Raw genomic sequence first — 16,653 nt, 5'->3', positions numbered from 1 at the left:
GACGGACCCGCACTGCCAGCTAACGAGAGAACTCTCCCGAGGTGAAGGGCCCCAGTCCAACCACCCTCCACGACGGCCGACTTGGCTCCGCCCGCTCCGCGTCCTCACACGGCCCGCCCCGCCCCACGCGGAAGCTCCGGCAGTTGTGTGTCCGGCCAGGCTGTTATAGCCGTTACCTTCAGCCTCGCCCCCTCTCTCCCCGTCTGTCCAATCCCGGCTGCGCTCTCGGGCGGAGGGCGTGGTCATGCGAAGAGGCCCTCTCACGTGGAGGCCGTGCCCCGCCCCCCCTTACGAAGTGGCGTCACTTCCGGCGTGTGCGTGTGGGGTCCGTCAGACGTGGGATGGCGGCTCTACGGAGTTGGTTGTCGCGGAGCGTAGCCTTCTTCTTCAGGTAGGGCTTCAGGTCGTGTAGGTCAGGGTCGGACAGAGGGAGGGGACACTGAGAGCGCTGCACTCAGGCCGCAGCCCCGGCCTTGCGGGCGCGCGCTTCCCTTCTCGGCCGAGAGGGTCACGGCGTCCCGCCCCTTTCGGAGGTCTGAGGACGGCCCGCCTCTGCCTCTGGCCAGAGGCCTCCCGCCTCCTCGGGCAAGCCCGGGCTTCGTGTCTCACTGACGGCTTTTCCGTTTTCCCACCTACCGAAAGCGCGTTCCCTCACCCTCGGGCTGTCTTTTGGGGGGCGCTCGGCCTGCCCGCGAAGTGACTCTCGTTGGCCCATTGAAGTCACTGGGGAGAGCAGGGGAAGAGGTCCGGGCAGGCGGCGGGTTCCCGGAGGAGGTTTTCCGTGAGGGCGGAGGAGCCCCAGGAACTTGCCTGTCTCCCCGCGGGCCCTGCTCCCTCGGCCTCTTGACGCCTGCGGGCTCCAGGGGACCATCAGAGCCCTTGCAGCCTAGGCCAGAGGGCCAGCGCTAAATCCTGCCTGCAGAAGCGTTTTATTTTGGCCTGAGTTTTTAAAAAGCTTTGAGACCACCTCTTAAACGTCCACACCTGGTAACTCTTAAACTGCGGCACCATCGGCCCGCATTCCCGCGCGGGGAGCCAAGTAGCGGTTTCTTCGAGCCCGGGCCTTTCCAGTCCACGCAGGTCCTCACAGAGCCCTGTCGTGTGGAAGGCCACCCTACGTCGTCATTTGGGTTCCAGCGGGGCCCGAGTTTGAGTCTCCAGCCCCTGCAAATATCAGTAAATTGAAGAGGCTTTTACAGGTTGGTGGTTGTGCCTTACTAGATTTGACTTCTGTTTCTAGGTACAAACGGTGTGTGCCAGTCGTGGCTAACTGTGAGAAGCGCTGTTTCTCGGAATTGATAAGACCATGGCACAAAACTGTGGCTGCTGGATTTGGGGTAACCCTGTGTGCAGTTCCTATTGCCCAGGTGGAGTACTGTCCTGTCACTCCGTGTTGTTTGTCTTTGTGTACTGTGCCCTCTTGAAGTCCCAGGTGGGCAGTGAAGCATCCGACAAGCTCTCATGGTTTTACCCCGCGCCCCTCCTCACCCGCATGTGATGGTATACTTTCTAGTGTATCGGCATCTTTTCAGAGCTGAGCAAATATAGTAATATTTCCATTTTAATAGTAGTATTTGGTAGGAACACTATGTCAGGTTGGTCAGATTGTATAAAGAGGGAAGAAAGAAAACATATTACAGTATCAACAAAATAGTCTTTCATTCAATAAAAATTTATTGGGCAACTTTTATGTGCCATACACACTGAGACCGTATGAGCAAATCAAACGAAGTTTCTGCTTTCATAAAGCTTACATTCTGGAGATACGGAAGAGGAGAAAGTGGAATGAGAGGGGGGGAGAGAGAGAGAAATAGATGAACTCAGCTCACAGAGTTAGCTCAGGACCAGAATGTGCTTTGACTTCTGTACTTTGTGGGCCATTGTAGAGCTTTGGATTTTATTATGGAAAAGAAGCCACAGAGGATTTTAACATAAGATTATTATGATCTGACATAAGTTTTTAAAGGTTGCTGTGTGGAACTAAAAAGACCAGCAGGGGTCCAGGCATGAGATGATCGCGGGCTTGGCTCAGGTGGGGGAGCGGGCTGAATGCCATCAGCAGGAGTTGCCGGTGGGTTAGGTGTGAAGTATATAACTTCGCTTCCAGTGCTTTTAAAAGGCCTAAGCAACGGAGAGAATGGTGTTGCCGTATACTGGGATGGAGAGGAATGGGTTTTGGGAGGAAGAAACCAAGAGTTCAGTTTTGGAAGTGACATCTAGGTGGAGTTGTCAAGTAGACAGTGATATGAAAGTGGTACCTTATTAAAAAACCGTTGGTTATATGCTTTATCAGGAAGAGCTAAATAAGAAATCGGCAAACCCCATTTTGGCAAAATGTTCCTGATACTTAAATGTGTGTTTATCACAGCAACAAGATTAATTCCATCTATCACAAGTATTTTCAGCATCTTCTGAGGCTCACTCATGAGCCTTTCCCTTTTTGTGCCTCACTTCAGCCCTCATCTCTGTGTACTAATGACCCTTTAACCCTAAAATCCTTACTTGAACACCAAGCCATTTTCAGGCATTGTTAGGACAGCCTTTTCTTTCTTCCTCCAAAAGATTTTTTGTGTGTTTGTCCTTTATATATTTTTTAATGTTTACCTATTTTATTTGTTTGGTTGTGCTGGGTCTTAGTTGTGGCTCCGCGGCTCCTTAGTTGCGGCACGCACATGGGATCTAGTTCCCTGACCAGAGACAGAACCCGGGTCCACTGCATTGGGAGCGCGGAGTCTTAACCACTGTGCCACCAGCAAAGTCCCCTGTGTTTGTCCTTTCTAGTTGGTATACTATTCTTAAGCCCTAGTTACCTCAGTTCTAGGCCACATGCCAGGAGCCTCTGGTTGACAGGAGCCTCTAGTCATTCTCCTGCAGGAACAGCGATGCCACTTCCCGTTCTTCAGGGCCTGCAGTGGCTCCCCGTAATGTGTTACAGAACTAAAATCCAGCAAACTCTCCTCGCACTCCAGTGCCCTAGCCAGTCTCATCTCCCTTGTGCCATCCACTCCAACCAGGCTAGATTCCCGACAGCCCCTGCATACATCATATGTATTCTTTTCCTCATTGTTTCTTCTAACCCAGGACGCATGTCCATTCTAATCCTAGTTGTCTTGAGACCCAAATCCCACCTCTTTTTAAAGCCTTTCCTAGTTCCTGGCCAATAATGATTTCCCTCTCTGACCACTTATATTGTCTATTTTGATATTTGATGATAATCTGTTTGACTCCCCTGAGTCAGCAGAGCATAATGGAAACTTTGGAGTGAGAAGATTTGGTTTGAGGTCTACATGCGTACTTTTGAGGAGAGTTACATAACTATTCTAAGCTTCCGTTTCCTCATTAAAAGAGAAGTGCTAATACCTAGACTGTTGTGAGGAACAAGTAAACGTGCATTGTAAAATGGAGAGCATTGTGAAGACACAAACTATCAGAATAGGTCAAAATTAGCTTCTCATGAGCAGAGATGATATCATTCTTTCCTTTCTAGCCCCTCAGTGCGAGGTACATAATGAATACTTACTTAGCTGATTGAATGAAATATAAATATGATAAAATTCATGATTTGTTCGTGTATCAGAGATATTTCTTTTTTTTTTTTTTTTTTTTTTTTTTTTTTTTTTTGCTGTACGCGGGCCTCTCACTGTTGTGGCCTCTCCCATTGCGGAGCACAGGCTCCGGACGCGCAGGCTCAGCGGCCATGGCTCACGGGCCCAGCCGCTCCGCGGCATGTGGGATCTTCCCAGACCGGGGCACGAACCTGTGTCCCCTGCATCAGCAGGCGGACTCTCAACCACTGCGCCACCAGGGAAGCCCTCAGAGATATTTCTTGATTGCTACTTTCAACAGGCAGTGATTCAGTGTGCTTATACTTTAAATAGCAAAAAGACAACAGATGATAGAGGGATTGGTTTGTTAGTTCTGATACAATAAATCCTCTGCTATGGGAGAAAAAGGGAGAGTTAGGGATGACTTGTCATCATAGTTGCCAATATTTAATCAGGGTGGCCACCACATTCCCTTAACTCATGAGATAGTTATACTGCCCTTTTTTTTTTTTAAACATAACAGCTGAGGTCAGAGGGAAGCGTCTCCTCTCCCCTGCATCAAGACTGTACAGCTCATTCTGCAGATTTGCCCTCTCCACCATTTACTTTCTTAAACTCAGCTTAATCCTTATTACCTCTCTGAAGCCTTTTCTAAGTTATTCTCATTCGATGTAGAAGTGATTGCTGTCTTACGTGTGCCCCTCCAGACTTCTTCCACAGCTCCCATGGTACTTGATTGCATTAATTTTCTAGTTTATCGTTATATCCCAAGCATTTAGCACTGTGGTAATGAATGAATCATAACTTCATGAAATTTGTTGATTATAAATACTAGCCTTTTATTTGATAAAAAGAAATACTTTGCTTTTTGGAGCAGAGAATAAGCAACAAAAGTAGGTAGAAAGCATATTCTAGAATTATTTTCATATGTTGTCTTAAATAGCGAAAATAAAGCTTAAAAAGAAAAAGTTAACACAGAAGCATCATAGTGCAGTTGCAGTGTGAGAATTACATTTTTCACTTGGCTGTCTATGATCTCAGCTTGAGCTTTAGGTTCGAAATTGACTAAAAATGTTTGTGTGTTTCAGAAACCAGAGCCTCATTCTCTTAGTAATGATGCATTAATGAGGAGGGCTGTGTCTTTGGTAACAGATAGCACCTCTACCTTTCTCTCTCAGACCACATATGCATTAATTGAAGCAATCACTGAATATACTAAGGTAAGTGTCCTCTTGTTAAGTCTTGGTCATCTAAGTCAGTGGTTAGCAAACTATGGCTCACAGATCAAATCGGGTCTGATGCCTGCGTTTGTAGTTTGATTGGTACATGGTCAGGCTCGTTTTTTTGTGTATTCTCTACGACTGCTTTCGTGAGTTGAATAGTTGCAAACAGAGACTGTAGGGCCACTCTTTGGCCCTTTACAAAAAAAAGTTGGCTGAGTCCTGATCTGAATTACTGGTTTTTAGACTTTCTCCATGAACCCTTTTTATTATTCATTTTATTAAAAAAAATTTTTTTTTATTGAAGTATAGTTGATTTACAATGTTGTGTTAATTTCTACTGTACAGCAAAGTGATTCAGTTACACATATATTCTTCTTCATATTCTTTTCCATTACGGTTTATCACAGGATATTGAATATACTTCCCTGTGCTATACAGTAGGACCTTGTTGTTTATCCATTCTCTGTATAATAGTTTGCATCTGCTAATCCCAAACTCCCAATCCATCTTTCCCTCACCTCCTTATTTATTTATTTATTTTTGGCTGAGTTGGGTCTTTGTTGCTGCGCATGGGCTTTCTCTAGTTGTGGCAAGCGGGGGCTACTCTTGATTGCGGTGTGTGGGCTTCTCCTTGTGGTGGCTTCTCTTGTTGCAGAGCACGGGCTCTAAGTGTGCGAGCTTCAGTAGTTGCAGCTCGCAGGCTCTAGGGCAGACTCAGTAGTTGTGGCGCACGGGCTTAGTTGCTCCGCAGCATGTGGGATCTTCCCAGACCAGGGCTTGAACCTGTGTCCCCTGTGTTGGCAGGCAGATTCTTGTGCCACCAGGGAAGCCACTGTGCCACCATGGAAGCCCCTGTTCCATTCTTTTTTATGGCTGAGTAATATTCCACTGTATATATGTACCACATCTTCTTTACCCATTCATCTGTCAGTGGACATTTAGGTTGCTTCCATATCTTGGCTACTGTAAATAGTGCTGCTGTGAACATAGGGGTGCGTGTATCTTTTTGAATTAGAGTTTTGCTTTATCCTCATTTAATGTAGGGCCCCTGCAGGTGGGACACTCACCCTCTGGGAAGGGGCTGTGGTCGGCCTCACTGTCCAGGAACCCTTTTTAAAAGAAAAATCTTAAATATAGCAGCCCAGTATATAAGACAGGGGGACCATGCTGATCTGGTTCAGTTGGGGGTACCAGGGGCTTCTGTGTGAGGACAGTTTAAAAACCACTGATCTGAGCTAATAGAGAGTATATGGATAATCAGAATCATTTTTAAAAGTCTCATTTATATGTTTCTTTACCTTCATTTTCCAGCAGCTTTATTCCCAGTTTTCTGAGTTTTCCATCTGCATTATGTTCTTTTTGTATGTCTAAATTGCTAACAAGCGTTTTTTTTTTTTTTTTCGCGGTACGCGGGCCTCACTGTTGTGGCCTCTCCCATTGCGGAGCACAGGCTCCGGACACGCAGGCTCAGCAGCCCTGGCTCACGGACCCAGCCGCTCCGCGGCATGTGGGATCTTCCTGGACCGGGGCACGAACCCGCGTCCCCTGCATCAGCAGGCGGACTCTCAACCACTGCACCACCAGGGAAGCCCGCTAAAGTCGACAAGTGGAGATACTGATGTCCTAGGATAATGCCTCTACTTCACACAATAGTGCAGGTTCAGTGAAGCAGAAGGACTGAAGAGCCAGCGTGCTACAATGTGACTTAACCTTGAGGTGTGAGTCTCACTAACCCTAATATGCCTCACTTATTTTACTCATTTATTTTATATTTGTAGGCTGTTTATACCTTAATTTCTCTGTACCGACAATACACAAGTTTACTTGGGAAAATGAATTCACAGGAGGAAGACGCAGTGTGGCAGGTGATCATAGGAGCCAGAGTTGAGGTGAGCAAAAAGTTACTTGGCGTTTCTGTTATTAGTGCTCCTGCCTCATTGTGGTTATCTAAATGATTGAATGAAGGTGTTTTACCAGTAGCTGTTTCTCTCAGTCTACTATTGAATAAGTCCATTTAAATGTGCTTAATGACGTAATGCAGAGTCATGTTGTCTGAAGTGCTTTGTTTAATTTATAGATGACTTCAAAACAGCAAGAGTACTTGAAGTTGGAAACCACCTGGATGACTGCAGTTAGTCTCTCAGAGATGGCAGCAGAAGCTGCATACCAAACCGGTAGGTTACAGTTCTTACTATGGAGGTGCTCTTGGAGTTTTCATCTAGCTGAAAAGTGAGGGATATTGTGGCTATAACTTTGTGGGAAAATGTTCCCATTTCCAATATATTAACCAATATTTCATCTGCACAAAGGAAAAATTAATGCCCTTGTAGACCAGACCCATAGAAGCTAGTTAATATCTAGAAAATGAGAAATGATAAAACTACTGTCAGCTGGAAATTTTGATTGCTTCCAAATAGGTGTTTGTTTTTTTTTTGCGGTACGCAGGCCTCTCACTATTGTGGCCTCTCCTGCTGCAGAGCACAGGCTCTGGACGCGCAGGCTTAGCGGCCATGGCTCACGGACCCAGCTGCTCCGCGGCATGTGGGATCCTCCCAGACCGGGGCACGAACGCGTGTCCCCTGCATTTGCAGGCAGACTCCCAACCACTGCACCACCAGGGAGCCCTCCAAATAGGTTTTGAACATTTATTTTTTAATAACCTGGATAATTTATGAATAGTATCTATATTTCAGGCTTTGTGATAAACATTTTATAGACATTTAACCCCCATAGTTCCTTTAAAGTAGGAGTTACTGTCATCATTCCCACTTTATAGATGAAGAAACTGGCAGATAGAGGGGGTTAAGTAATTCACCCAGAGTGCTGTGGTACACAGTAAGTAAGCAGCCAAACTGGGATTCAGCAAAGTAGGTCAGATTCTAAAGCCTTTGCCCCTGGTAGCCAGGGCTTCATCCTCTGTGCCTTGGTGCCTGAGTTTAGAAAATGCAGTTATTCGTTCACCAGGTGTTTTTAAACCATCACTGTCCATCCAGTGGGCTTGAGCTGAATGGTTTTCTAATTAAATGTATTTGAGGGAACCCCTCATTTGACATCTTACCTGGTTGGGCCCAAACTATGTCACCACAGAAGTTCTTATTAGGAAACTGGTTTGTTAAAGTGCTATTGTTTTCTGAAATCTTAAAGATATAAAAGATTTTTTAAGTAAAACCAAAAAATTCTTAGTTAACTAATGCCCCAGGGAATAAGAGATTCTGAAAACAGGATTGGGATGAACAGCGAAACAGAAGTATAAAAGTAGCATTTTAGTAGTGGCACACCAAAGGTGGGAGCAGGGTTTCCAGGTGCAGTGAACAGGGAGGTTTGCTGAGGGTTCTACAGCAGGAACAGTCCCAGGCAGCCCTCACCACTTACTAGGCTTAGATCTAGCAGGAGAAAAGAGAGAGAGTAAATTATAAGCATTATCTGAAAAAAGACATTTTCCCAGAACTGATTGAAAGGGCTCACAAAGGTTCTGAACAGAATTTAAAATATAAATATATCTCATATGGTAAAAAAAAAAAAAGAAAACTATACAAAGAAAAATCCTAAAAACTATAAGAAAAAACAGTTACTTACAAAGGAAGTATAATCAGACATTAATCTTCTTATCCGCAACCCTAGATGCAAGATGACAAAAAATAACCAGCTATCTTTAAAATGTGAGAATAAAAGATGTTTTCAGACATAAAGACTCAGCTTACCACCTGCTTATACTTTCTGGAAAAACTACTCGGTAAAGAAAAATTAGTTTAGAAAGAAGCAACTGAGATAGATACAAAACTAATGAAGAAAATTTAGTAAAACTTGTCAAAAGCTCTGAGTGTTCTTTTTTAAAATAAATTTATTTATTTATTTTTGGCTGTGTTGGGTCTTCGTTGCTGTGCACAGGCTTTCTCTAGTTGAGGGGGGCTACTCTTTGTTGCAGTGCACAGGCTTCTCATTGCTGTGGCTTCTCTCATGGAGCATGGGCTGTAGGCATGCAGGCTTCAGTAGTTGTGGCGCACAGGCTTAGTTGCTCTGCAGCATGTGGAATCTTCTTGGGCCAGGGACTGAACTGTGTCCCCTGCATTGGCAGGCAGATTCTCAACCACTGTGCCACCAGGGAAGCCCCCTGAGTGTTAAACTTTTAAGTAATCAAATCAGTTTGGGGAAGAAGTGAAAGCATGCTAAGCTTTCTTGCTCGAGAAGAGAGACAATGGCTTAACATTAGACATTGTTAAACACTTCAAAAAGAATTGGGGTGGGGGGAGTGGCTTCACTGGTAGCGCAGTGGTTGAGAGTCCACCTGCCGATGCAGGGGACACGGGTTCGTGCCCCAGTCCGGGAGGATCCCACGTGCCGCGGAGCAGCTGGGCCTGTGAGCTATGGCTGCTGGGCCTGCGCGTCTGGAGCCTGTGCTCCGCAACAGGAGAGGCCACAACAGTGAGAGGCCTGCGTACCGCAAAAAAAAAGTGGGGGGGGGGGGAGTTGATAAAATTCAGTTAAGGCAGGAAAGGTTTAAGAAATAAAGCCTGTTAATTAGAAAATGCAAAGTAAAATAGAACACATTCAAATATCAGTAATCACAATAAGAATAAATTTACATATTACTTTCTGAATGTATTAAAAAATAATTCTAGCTAAAACTGTTTACAGAGGCACATCTAAAACAAAAACGCATAGGAAGATTTAGAATTTTAAGATAAACTGAACCATTACTAACAAAAGGAAATCTACCTCAAAAAAGGTGGCAGAGCAATGTCAGAATCAGAAGGGGGATTCAAGACAAAAAGCATTAAAAGGGACAGAACAATTCATCAAGACATCATGAAGTGTGTGTCTAATGAGGCAAAAACTGACAGATTTACAAGGAGAAATGGAGCTTTATACACATCTCAGGCTCACAGGTCAAGACCAAAACAAAACTATTAAGTGTTGGAACAGAATGAGTTTTAAAAGCTTAACCAAATGCATATACTGAATACAAAATTTTGTCCTCCCCCCCAAAAAAATTCTCTTCAAATTCAAATAGTATACAACATGTACAAAAATTGATTTTTATGCCAAGTGACAAAGACTCAGCAAATTACTTGATACCCCGCTTCCTCACCAAAAATCAAAATGGAAATTTAACCCATACAACTCAATATCAAAAGAAACCCCTGATTTAAAAATGGAAGGATCTGAATAGACATTTTCCAAAGACAACATACAGATGGCCAATGGGTGCATGAAAAGATGCTCGACATCGCTAATCATCAGAGAAATGCAAATCAAAACCACAATGAGATATATCACCTCACCTGTCAGAATGGCTATCATAAAAAGATCATAAATAACAAATGTCGGTGAGAATGTGGAGAAAAGGGAACCCTAGTACGCTGTTAGTAGTAATGTAAAATGGTGCAGCCACTGTGATAAACAGTATGGAGGTTCCTCAAAAAATAAAATAAACACACACACCTATGGTCAACCAATCTATGACAAAGGAGGCAAGAATATGCAATGGCGAAAAGACAGTCTCTTTTCAATAAGTGGTGCTGGGAAAACTGGACAGCTACCTGTGAAAGAATGAAATTAGAACACTCTCTAATACCATACACAAAAATAAACTCAAAATGGATTAAAGACCTAAATGTAAGGCCAGACACTATAAAACTCTTAGAGGAAAACAGGCAGAACACTGACATAAATCACAGCAATACCTTTTTTGATCCACCTCCTAGAGTAATGAAAATAAAAATAAACAAATGGATCCTAATTAAACTTAAAAGCTTTTGCACAGCAAAGGAAACCATAAACAAAACAAAAAGACAACCTATAGAATGGGAGAAAATATTTGCAAACGAAGTGCCCAACACGAAGTGCCCAACAAGGGATTAATCTCCAAAATAGACAAACAGTTCATGCAGCCCAGTAACAGAAAAACAAACAATCCAATCAAAATATGGGCAGAAGATCTAAATAAACATTTTGCCAAAGAAGACATACAGATGGCCAAGAAGCACATTAGAAGATGTCAATATCACTAATTATTAGAGAAATGCAAATCAAAACTGCAATGAGGTGTCACCTCACACCGGTCAGAACGGCCATCATCAAAAAATCTACAAACAAATACTGGAAAGGGTATAGAGAAAAGGGAACCCTCCTACACTGTGGGTGGGAATGTAAATTGGTACAACCATTGTGGAGAACAGTATGGAGTTTCCTTAAAATCTGAAAATAGAACTACCATATGATCCAGCAATCCCGCTCCTGGGCATATATCCAAAGAAAACCATAATTTGAAAAGATGCACGCACCCCAGTGTTCACTACAGCACTATGTACAGTAGCCAAGATTTGGAAGCAACCTAAATGTCCATTTACAGAAGAGTGGATAGAGAAGATGTGCTACATATATACAATGGAATATTAGCCATAAAAAAGAACAAAATAATGCCATTTGCAGCAACATGGGTGGACCTAGAGATAGTCGTACTGAGTGAAGTAAGTCGGAGAAAGACAAATATGATATCGCTTATCTGTGGAACCAAAGAAAAAAAATGATACAAATGAACTTATTTACAAAACAGAAATAGAGTCACAGATGTAGAAAACAAACTTATGGTTATGGGGGGGAAAGGGTGGGGGGATGGATAAATTGAGAGATTGGGATTGACACATATACACTACTATGTATAAAATAGATAATTAATGAGGACCTACTGTATAGCACAGGGAACTCAATACTCTGTAATGACCTATATGGGAAAATAATCTAAAAAAGAGTGGATATACATATATGTATAACTGATAACACCTTACTGTACACCTAAAACTAACGAATCAACTATACTCCAATAAAAAAATTTTTAAAAAGACGGTAAAAATAAACTGAAAATACTGGGAATTCCCTGGTGGTCCAGTGTTTAGGACTCTGCATTTTCATTGCTGAGGGCACGGGTTCAATCCCTGGTTGGGGAACTAAGATCCCACAAGCAGAGCAGCACAGCAAAAAAAAAAAAAAAGAGGAAAAAAAAAATAGAACCACCATATGATCCAGCAATTCCTTTCCACTCCTGGGTATATCTCTGAAGAAAATGAAACTGTGAATTCAAAAATATATGCACCCCAATGTTTACAGCAGCATTATTTACAATAGCCAAGGTTTGGAAGCAACCTAAGTGTCCATCAACAGATGAATGGATAAAGATGTGGTGTATATATACAGTGGAATACTACTCAGCCATAAAAGAATGAAATTTTGCCATTTGCAACAACATGGATGGACTTGCAAGGTTTAGTCTTAGTGAAATAAGTCAGACACAAAGACAAATACTGTATATCACTTACATGTGGAATCTAAAAAATAAACTAGTGAATATAACAAAACAGATTCACAGAGAACAAAGAACAAACTAGTGGTTACCAGTGGGGAGAGGATGAAGAGGTATAAACTACTATGTATTAAATAAATAAGCTGCAAGGATATACTGAACAGAAAACATAGCCAGTATTTTATAGTAACTATAAATGGATTAGAACCTTTAAAAATTGTGAATAACTATGTTGTACACCTAAAACTTACACACTATTGTAAATCAACTATACCTCAATAAAGAAAAATGGAAATTTAAAAGTATTTAGAACTGTCATAAGTCTTGTATATAGCAGACCCAGAGAGTTGTATACAAAGTAGCTCTTAAATAGAAATTGACCCTTATTTAAAGGCACATGTCATAAATAAAAAGAACAGCAGCCATAAGTGACAGGTAATGTTCACTGTACTAAGAAGAACTGAAAATAAACTTTGAACCCAGTAAGTTAGAGAAAGCAAAATAAATTCAGACAATGTGGAATAAAAGAAAAGGTATAAGAAGACTAAAAATATATAGGGACTTCCCTGGTGGTGCAGTGGTTAAGAATCCACCTGCCAATGCAGGGGACACGGGTTCGAGCCCTGGTCTGGGAAGATGCCACATGCCGTGGAGCAACTAAGCCCATGCTCCACAACTACTGAGCCTGTGCTCTAGAGCCCGTGAGCCACAACTGCTGAGACTGCGTGCCACAGCTACTGAAGCCTGCACGCCTAGAGCCCGTGCTCCGCAACAAGAGAAGCCACCGCAATGAGAAGCCCACACACCACAATGAAGAGCAGCCCCCGCTTGCCACAATTAGAGAAAGCCTGTGTGCAGCAACGAAGACACAACGCAGCCAAAAATAAATAGTCAAAAAGGCAAACTCTGGTTCCTTGAAAAGAACTTAAAAATTAGGTTTGAAAAAAAAAAATTAGGTTTGGCAAGTATAACTTTTTAGAGAGCAAAAGTAACATCAGAAGGAGCTATTATAGATATGGAGGGTTTTTTTAATCATACGAGAATATTATGATCTTTATGTAAATCCTGAGTTGGCCCAAGAAGTAAAGAATCCAAGTAAGGTCAGTAACCACAAAAGTTGAAATAGTATTCACAAAGAATCTGTTCCCCCAAAGTAGACACTAAGCCCAGGCAGTTTTGTGGAAGAGTTTTATTAAATCTTCAAGAAACATAATTCCTGTGTTACAGAAAGTATACCAAAAAATGATGACAAGCCTCCCAACTATTATAATTGTCTAAAACCAGCATAGGCCTGATCCCAAACTGGACTTGCCCAGCACCAGAACAAAAAAACTATAGTTCAGTATCACTTATGAATATAGATATAAATCACATATAGCCATTTATCTTCAAAATAAAATGATAATTCAATATTAAAAAAACCTATCAAGAGAACATAGACACAACATTCTCTGACATAAATCATAGCAATGTTTTCTTAGGTCTGTCTCCCAAGGCAATGGAAATAAAAACAAAAGTAAACAAATGGGACTTAATCAAATTTAAAAGCTTTTGTACAGCAAAGGAAACCATAAACAAAACAAAAAGACAGCCTACACAGTGGTAGAAAATATTTGCAAACAACGTGACTAACAAGGGCTTAATTTCCAAAATATGTAAACAGCTCCTACAACTCAACGACAAAAAAGCAAACAACCCAATCGAAAAATGGGCAGAACATTGAATCAGACATTTCTCCAAAGAAGAAATACATACAGCCAATAGACACATGAAAAGATGCTCAACATCGCTAATTATTAGATAAATGTAAATCAAAACTACAATGAGGTACCACCCCACACCAGTCAGAATGGCCATCAATAAAAAGTCTACAAATAACAAATGCCAGAGAGGGTGTGGAGAAAAGGGAACCCTCCTACACTGGTGGTGGGATTCCGTAAGTTGTTGCAGCCACTGTGGAAAACTGTATGGAAGTTCCTCAGAAAGCTAAAAATAGAGTCACCATATGATCCAGCAATCCCACTCCTGGGCATGTATCTGGACAAAACTATAATTCAAAAAATACATGCACCCCTATGTTCACAGCAGCACTATTCACAATAGCCAAGACATGGAAACAACTTAAATCTCCATTGACAGATGAGTGGATAAAGATGATGTACATATATACAATGGAATACTACTCAGCCGTAAAAAAGAACGAAATAATGCCATTTGCAGCAACATGGATGCGACTAGAGATTATCATACTAGGTGAAGTAAGTCAGAGAAAGACAAATACCGTATGATACCACTTATATGTGGAATCCAAAATATGACAAATGAACTTATCTATGAAACAGAAACAAAATCAGGGACATAGAGAACAGACTGGTGGTTGCCGAGGGCATTAGGGGAGGGATGGAGTGGGAGGCTGGGGTTAGCAGATGTAAGCTTTTATATATAGGATGGATAAACAACAAGGTCCTACTGTAGAGCACAAGGAACTCTATTCAATATCTTATGATAAACCATAATGGAAAAGAATGTTAAAAAAAAGAATGCATATATGTGTGTAACTGAGTCACTTTGCTGTGCAGCAGTAACTAACACAACATTGTATATCAACTACATTTCAATAAAAATAAAATTTAAAAAATCTACATATAGCAAAACAAAAACCCTATCAACATTTAATTCACTACCTGGGATTATCTACAGTAGATTATAGGAGAAAAGCCACTTGTGTAATCACATCAGTGTATGCCCCAGAAGCCTTCAGTAAAATGTAGTGCCCATTTCCGATTTAAATCTGAGTACAGTTATAGAATGTTCTAAACATGATGGTTAAATAATCCTATTTCATAGTGAAATGTGAGAAGCATTTCCATCAACGTCAGAAATAAAAGGACACCTGCTATCCTCCACTGTCTTTCTACATTGTACTAAAGGTTCTCATTAATGCAATAACATAGAAAAGAACTGCTTGAATGTTCTGTAGATGAATTAATAAATACGGATATCTATATTATGAAATACACTAGCAGCGGGTAAAATGATAGCGCTCAAAAACAAAATTGCAAAATATGTTCAATAAATACTGTTTGTGCCATTATGTAGATTTAGTCATAAAATTTTTTTCTGTGTATTCCATATGAATGTAGGAACTTTTTAAAAAAAGATCTAATTGGCTTTATTCAACAGTTCATGAATTGGACAGCAGCCCATCTAGTAAATAGATGAAATGTTGCTTTATAGTAACATTTTAAAGGATGAGGAAGGTGCCCTTTAAAATTCTAAAAGATGTTATCTCTGAAGATTGGGTAAGGTGAGGAAAGAGATGTTTGACAATTTTATTAGTGATCTCTTCATTTGTCAAAAAGAAATGTACAGTTAAAAAAATTAAAATCTTAAAACGTCTATACTAAGAGCTGAGTAGCTATAAAGATGATTGTGGGAATTGCATTTGATAACTATAACAATGATGGCTGCTGAGAGCTGGAGGAAGATGCCAGGGTTTTGACAATAAAGAGTAAAATGCAGACCTGGATGTGGAGGGTAGAGGGTTCTCTGCTTTGCAGGGAGGGCAGGGGAAGTGGCCCCAAGAAAGGCTCAGATGACAACCACAGAGCCCCCAGGCTTTCCTTGTGTCCACTCAGCATAAGTGGCCTATCTTTTGGCAGGAGCGGACCAGGCCTCTATAACCGCCAGGAGTCATATCCAGCTGGTGAGATCGCAGGTGCAGGAGGTGCGCCAGCTTTCCCAGAAAGCAGAAACCAAGTTGGCAGAAGCACAGACAGAAGAACTCCGACAGAAAACACAGGAGGAAGGGGATGAGAGGGCTGAGCTGGAGCAGGAGGCCTACCTGCGTGAGGATTGAGGGCCTGAGCTGCTGCCCACGTCTGCCCACTCGGCCTGGGGAAAGCAAGGGCAGACACCATCCAGCCCCAGGTCAGCACAGCTTTCTCTGCGCACAGAGGCATGGCAGGCAGGTCCTGCCCTGGCCCATCAGACCAGAGGTCATTGTGAGCTGTGAGTGCCTGACCCCTATCTCCACGGTCTCAGGCTTCTACTGGACCTGGTTCTTAGCCCTGCAGCCTGCAGGGCACTGCACCCCGTTTAACATTTCACCCTGCTCAGCAGAGCTGCCCTCTCACGCATCGATCTTTTTACCTCCCACCCAGAGCATCTCACCAACCTGGCCAGAGAGAAGGGGCCTTCTCTGTCATGTCCACTAGTAGCTGTTAAACCTCAGTTTCCCATCTACATTTTCAAATATGACTTAGTATTTGCTCCCTCCATAGGGATGTGAGTTTTTTGGGGAAAGGGGAGCCTGTGTGTTTGTAAGATTTCTTTTTGGTAAGTGTTTCTAATGCCTTCTGTGACCTGGCCCCATTGCCCTGTAAGGACAACTCAGGCCAAGGAGCCAAAAGCCCAAAAGCCCAGGGACTGGATGCAGAGTGTTTACCTGGTGCTCTTAACAGGACTTATTCCAACACACACTTCTCGTTTCCTTTTTTCCTTGGAGTTTCTCTGTTGTATCTAAAGGAGAATAATTTTTTTTTGCATTTAAAAAAGATGTTTGTGTGTGTCTTTTGGAACCCTA

The 16,653-nt window shown here is 42.3% G+C and overlaps 1 protein-coding gene across 1 annotated transcript; it reads left to right on the top strand.

Annotated features, from left to right (window-relative positions):
* Window positions 1–296: 296 nt before the first annotated feature.
* Window positions 297–16,624, top strand: DIABLO (diablo IAP-binding mitochondrial protein). The gene is made up of 6 exons (XM_032603102.1): window positions 297–391; window positions 1,241–1,367; window positions 4,634–4,765; window positions 6,547–6,657; window positions 6,846–6,942; window positions 15,731–16,624. Exons 1-6 carry the CDS (start codon window positions 342–344, stop codon window positions 15,925–15,927), a joined length of 714 nt encoding a protein of 237 aa, XP_032458993.1. The 5' UTR covers window positions 297–341; the 3' UTR covers window positions 15,928–16,624.
* The last annotated feature ends 29 nt before the right edge of the window (window positions 16,625–16,653 follow it).

Source organism: Phocoena sinus, chromosome 14 (assembly GCF_008692025.1).
Source record: "Phocoena sinus isolate mPhoSin1 chromosome 14, mPhoSin1.pri, whole genome shotgun sequence".
In the NCBI taxonomy this organism is placed as follows: Eukaryota; Metazoa; Chordata; class Mammalia; order Artiodactyla; family Phocoenidae; genus Phocoena; species Phocoena sinus.
This window is presented reverse-complemented; position numbering and strand designations above follow the sequence as displayed.

Coding starts and splice junctions, on each gene's coding strand:
- DIABLO (XM_032603102.1), top strand. CDS start 342: ATGGCGGCTCTACGGAGTTGGTTGTCGCGGAGCGTAGCCTTCTTCTTC. Junction 1,368..4,633: donor GTGCAGTTCCTATTGCCCAG/GTGGAGTACTGT, acceptor TGTGTGTTTCAG/AAACCAGAGCCTCATTCTCT. Junction 6,943..15,730: donor AGAAGCTGCATACCAAACCG/GTAGGTTACAGT, acceptor ATCTTTTGGCAG/GAGCGGACCAGGCCTCTATA.